This window comes from Poecilia reticulata, linkage group LG4, assembly GCF_000633615.1.
Source record: "Poecilia reticulata strain Guanapo linkage group LG4, Guppy_female_1.0+MT, whole genome shotgun sequence".
Taxonomy (NCBI): Eukaryota; Metazoa; Chordata; class Actinopteri; order Cyprinodontiformes; family Poeciliidae; genus Poecilia; species Poecilia reticulata.
The window spans coordinates 5659702-5664563 of record NC_024334.1 but is presented as its reverse complement, the minus strand read 5'-3'; the positions used below and the strand labels follow the sequence as shown (position 1 = coordinate 5664563).

The window sequence follows — 4862 nt, the reverse complement described above, 5'->3', positions numbered from 1 at the left end:
GCGTGGCGCGTTCAGTGTCCTACTGCGTGGTGCGTTCAGTGTCCCACTGCGTGGTGCGTTCAGTGTCCCACTGCGTGGTGCGTTCAGTGTCCTACCGCGTGGTGCGTTCAGTGTCCTACTGAACCTACTGGTGAAGGTTAGGGGTCACCGACTTGACGCCGCCCCCTGCAGTCTGATTGAGGAACTGCTGTCTGTGTCAGACTCTGCAGATGGGCATCAGTCATTTCTCTGGACTCTTCGTGTTGCTGTGCGTTGGAGTGGGCGGAGCTCTGCTGACCCTCGCAGGTGAACACGGGTTTTACCGACTCGTCCTGCCGCACATCCGCCGCCGGCAGAACCTGAAGTACTGGCTGCACACGTCACAGGTGAGTCATGATGTCACGTCGGAGAGGAACTTCCTGTTCCTGGACGGAGAACTGAGGTCCTGATTTGTTTCCTGCAGAAGATCCACCGAGCTCTGAATCTGACGTACGACGATGTGAAGAGGCAGCGAGCCGAGAGGGAGAAAAGGTTCTGGTTCTGATGGGACCCAGAATGGAACCATTATAAACATTTTTAAATATTTTAAAATTTCTCTGCATATTTTTAAGTCTGCTTAGGAAAATAAAACACATTTATGGCACTGATATCAATATATTGTCGTTTTGTACTAATAACTGACTTTATCTTTTTGACTTTGTCATTTGGTTGAAATTTATATTTAGTTTATATTTAGTTTATATTTAGTTTATATTTAGTTTATATTTAGTTTATATTTAGTTTATATTTAGTTTTAGGGTTTTTACTTTATCTCCATGCTTTTGTCAGTTTTAATCTGAACTGAGCAGAAAATGCTATAAATCAATAAATGAAGAGAATAAAATGTGCCTGTTTTGTTCAGCTGTAACCTGGAGAAGACCCAGGCAGACCAGGGGCCCCCGAGGCCCTCAGTACCTGCTGCCGCTGCCAGGTGGAACAACGAGTCCAGGAAGGAAACTCCAGCTGCTGCAGATGCTCCAGACTTCAAGCGAGTTCACTTCAGTCTGGAGACCCTGAACACGCGGCGCCTGCTGGCGCGCCTGGCGGTCACGGAGGCGAAAGGGGGCGGGGTTAGGGCTGACGGGGCGGAGCCTGTGAAGCCAAGGGCGGGGCCAAGCAGCCGGAAGTGTGAGAATGGGGGACCGGGAGCTTCACTGGCCAGTCTTGTGCTCTCACTGCCCTCCTCTTCCTCTGCGAGGACCAATGCCCCGCCCCTTCCGGGTGTGACTCCTCCCATTTCAGTAAAGACCCAACCCCTTCCTGAAATACCTCTTCCTGATGCAGCCCCGCCCGTCCCCGATACGGCACCGCCCCTTCCGGCTGAACTGGCGGCGCTGCAGCAGCAGATCGATCAGATGCGGGAGAACCTGAGGGCCGCGTTGGCTCGCCGGGCGGAGATCCAGACCTCACTAGCCAAGCCTGTTTCTACGGCAACCACCAGCCCCCCTCCAGTTTCGGTGGCTTCTACAGTGATCCCGTCCCCCACCTTACCTGCCATCACCATGGCAACAAGCCTTTCTCCAAACAGGAAGAGCGTGACGACCATGACAGCCCCCCCTCACAGGGTGCTGTCCAAAGTCCCGCCCCTCCGCAGCAGGCTGTCCAATCAGCGGAGGTGATGCCTTCACGTAACTTCCTGTGAACAGATGTCTGGACTGAGAAACGATAGATTTTATTTTTACAACCAGATCAAATGTGAACGCGGCGTCCATCCCGTCGTTGCTCAGTGCTGCCCTCTGGTGGTCCACCGCAGCTGCTCACATTCCCGAATTTAGGACTTTATGAATATTTTCACTTTGTTCAGACCTGAAGCTGCTGCTGTAGGAACCTTTGTGTAAATGGGAATCAGGCAGGATGAACTGGAGGAGTCGAGGCATCGGCCCTGAAGAACTCCGCATTGAAATTCTTTTTAGATTTGGTTTGTAAATGTTTAAATATGCAAACATTTGTTACTGCAGGTCAGATTTTTATTGTTCTATCTTTTAGTTTCAATAAAATCTACATTTGACTCTGGTGGCGTTTGTCTTTCACTGATTGGCTGACTTGTCAGGTTACCTGATTACCTGGCAGGTAACCCTGGTTACCTGTCAGGTGTTCCCATCGCCAGGATTCTGCCGTCAGAAACGTTGCAGGTTTTACTGAAACATTCAATTTTCTAGTCTGGGACAAAAAGAACAAAGGCAGAAACATAAAACAAACATTTATGGAACGATCGGTCAATTAACCTGCAGAACAAACTATTGTTAGGAATCAGGCATTGCATCAATGTTTGGCTCGTGTGATTATTAATAATTAGGATCAATACTTTATTGTCAATACAATTATTGATGAGTTAGTTTCTTTAAATTGAACTGAGGCACCAATCTGGAATCGTTAGCCGAACATGGCGGTTTCTAAAGGACTGAGTTCAATGCTATTGGAAAGCTAACTGACTTAGCAGGAAGGACTCAGAGATTCAGCCAATCAAACCTGAATGTTTATTAAAGCTACAGCGCAACTTTACAGTCCAACATAAATCAGTAGCGCTATGCTACCATCTACTGCAGCATTTTACTCTTCCTGTATTCAGCTGTGAGTCACAGTCAGTCGGTCGTAGGTCAACAGGAATCAGGGTCTGTAAATAGTGAAGCCTCAGAGTCCAAAACCAGGATTGTGGGTAAAACCAGGCAGTAAAACGGCTTCAGCTCGATTCTGAGGGTTCGAACAGCAGAGACCAGCTGGGTGTGACCTCTGACCTTCCGATGTTCAGAACAGCTGTGAGGCATTCACTGAACACTTCAACATTCTAGTATATAGTTTTCACACCACATAAAGGATTCAGGCTTCACACAACTGAAAATGGAATAAAAATTCAATTTTCCCTCCAAAAAATTCCCTCCACAATTTATTTTTTGTCAATTACAGAATGAATCATATTGTGTTTTCTAAAATTGTTTTTAGCAGTAAAAATCAAATGTTGCCCCTCCCAGACCAAAACACACATCTACATTTGCCCTGAACCCCCCTGGATCTGCATGAAATGGTTCGTTCCTGCTYAGCGGTGACGTTTTCAGCAGCAGTCAGTTCAAGACAAGAACGACTGGCTGTTACTAAGCTGCCTAGAAAACTTATAAAGTTGGGTTTTCAAGAAATACACAGAGAAAAAGGTTAAAGTGTCGATTTGTAACCCAGTTTTTCTCCGAGAGGTGAGTAGACTGAGATCATCAACCATTTAGCATAGTTAGCTTAGCTACAGACTGTTTTCCTCCATTTCACTAGCATTTAATGAATTAAGGAAATAATTTACCAACATATTAATATTTTTAACTTGTACCTTTTACCACTTAAGAGATGAGTCAGTCAGCAGCAGCTCTAACCCACGTCCCTCCTGATCTGTTTTCTCCTGAGTGAAATTAAAGCTGCATTATGTCACTTTTATAAAAATATTTTTTTTTATTGTCATTATGTTGTGACAGGATGGTATGAGAGGTAATATGTGAAAAATCTATTTCCTCTGCCTTCTCCCAGTCAGTGGCAGGAGAGTTTTAGTGCTGTCAATCACCATCTTATGTGGTGCTGCTCATCCTTCCTCCCCCTCACTCTGTGCTATGCTGCAGCTAGCTTAGCACAGAGCTGTGCTGCAGCTAGCATAGCACAGAGCTGTGCTGCAGCTAGCATAGCACAAAGCTGTGCAGATTCAAACTGAATGCTCAGGTTAGTTAGCATAGCTACCAATGACGGCAGATAAACGGTTTCCTGTAATGATAAGTTGTTTCTCCACCATTAGCACATTTAGCAGTGAGTGAATGAGGATGATTGACAGCACTAAGACCCTCCTCCTGGTTCTGATTGGTTGTTTTGGTCAGAACGRTGCATCACTTTAACCAGTAATTCAGGAAGCAGATGGAGGAGATGATTGTTTTCAGATTATCTGCCTCATAACAAACTGCTACATGGTGACAGCTGTAACAAATATGGAGAAACATATTTTTTATTGAAGTTATGAACTTTAATAAAAAAGTACATAACTTTTTTATTCAAGTAAAAAAGTTATGTACTTTTTTACTTGAATAAAATGCAACTACATAGTATTTTTGAGAAGTCTGGATTGCTTCATGTGTATGTGACTGTTGCCATGGAGACGCTTCAGTATCTAAAACTAATAGAAAACATTAACAACCTACTTGAACACTGGATGTGGACCGTTGGATGTTAAATACATGAGCAGTAAAAGTCTTCCTTACGGGCCGCCGTACTTTCTGCTTTAATACAAGCTTAAGGTTTTTCCATGGACTATTTCTGAGTTATTATATTAATAATCAGTCATCTGATTGTCTGTTGTTCGTCTGAATGGTTTAAAGAGCTGCTATTATTGATATGACAGGAGCAGCGGAATGACGCCTGGTGGTGGGTGTGACGTCATAACGTATTGGCTGCTGGCTCTGTGTGAGGAAGCCGGTGACCGGTGGTCAGCAAAGTTTGGAGAATGATAATGAGAATTTCATAAATCGATAATTGTGACAGAACAAAGAGGTTTGGAGTTGATTGATGAGATTCCCAGTTAAACCAGTGCTGCTCCACCACCGTCAGTTTGATTTAGAATAATAAAACGTTTATTATTGTTGATGCTTTGGTGCAGAAAACTGATGGAAAATCGATTTATTGACTGCATGTTTATGTCTGTTAAGTACGGTGGCCGACAGGTGCAAATGCGCAGCAACAGAGAAAACATGCAAATAATAAAAATAAAAATAAAAATAAAAAATAAAACACACACAAATGAAACGCAGCAAACACAAAGTGCTGAAAACCGGAAGTGCTCCAGACTGGAGGGAGTCGAACCATCGCTCCATCTATTTTTATAA

At 44.3% G+C, this 4862-nt stretch overlaps 1 protein-coding gene across 1 annotated transcript in view; it reads left to right on the top strand.

Annotated features, from left to right (window-relative positions):
- grin3bb (glutamate receptor, ionotropic, N-methyl-D-aspartate 3Bb) overlaps positions 1–2004 on the top strand; it is a 19107-nt gene extending 17103 nt beyond the window's left edge. The window contains exons 7-9 of the mRNA XM_008406531.2: positions 201–365; positions 443–510; positions 881–2004. Coding sequence (XP_008404753.1) covers positions 201–365; positions 443–510; positions 881–1637 — 990 coding nt within the window. The 3' untranslated portion in view covers positions 1638–2004. The remainder of the gene's footprint in view (positions 1–200; positions 366–442; positions 511–880) is intronic.
- Positions 2005–4862: the final 2858 nt, after the last annotated feature.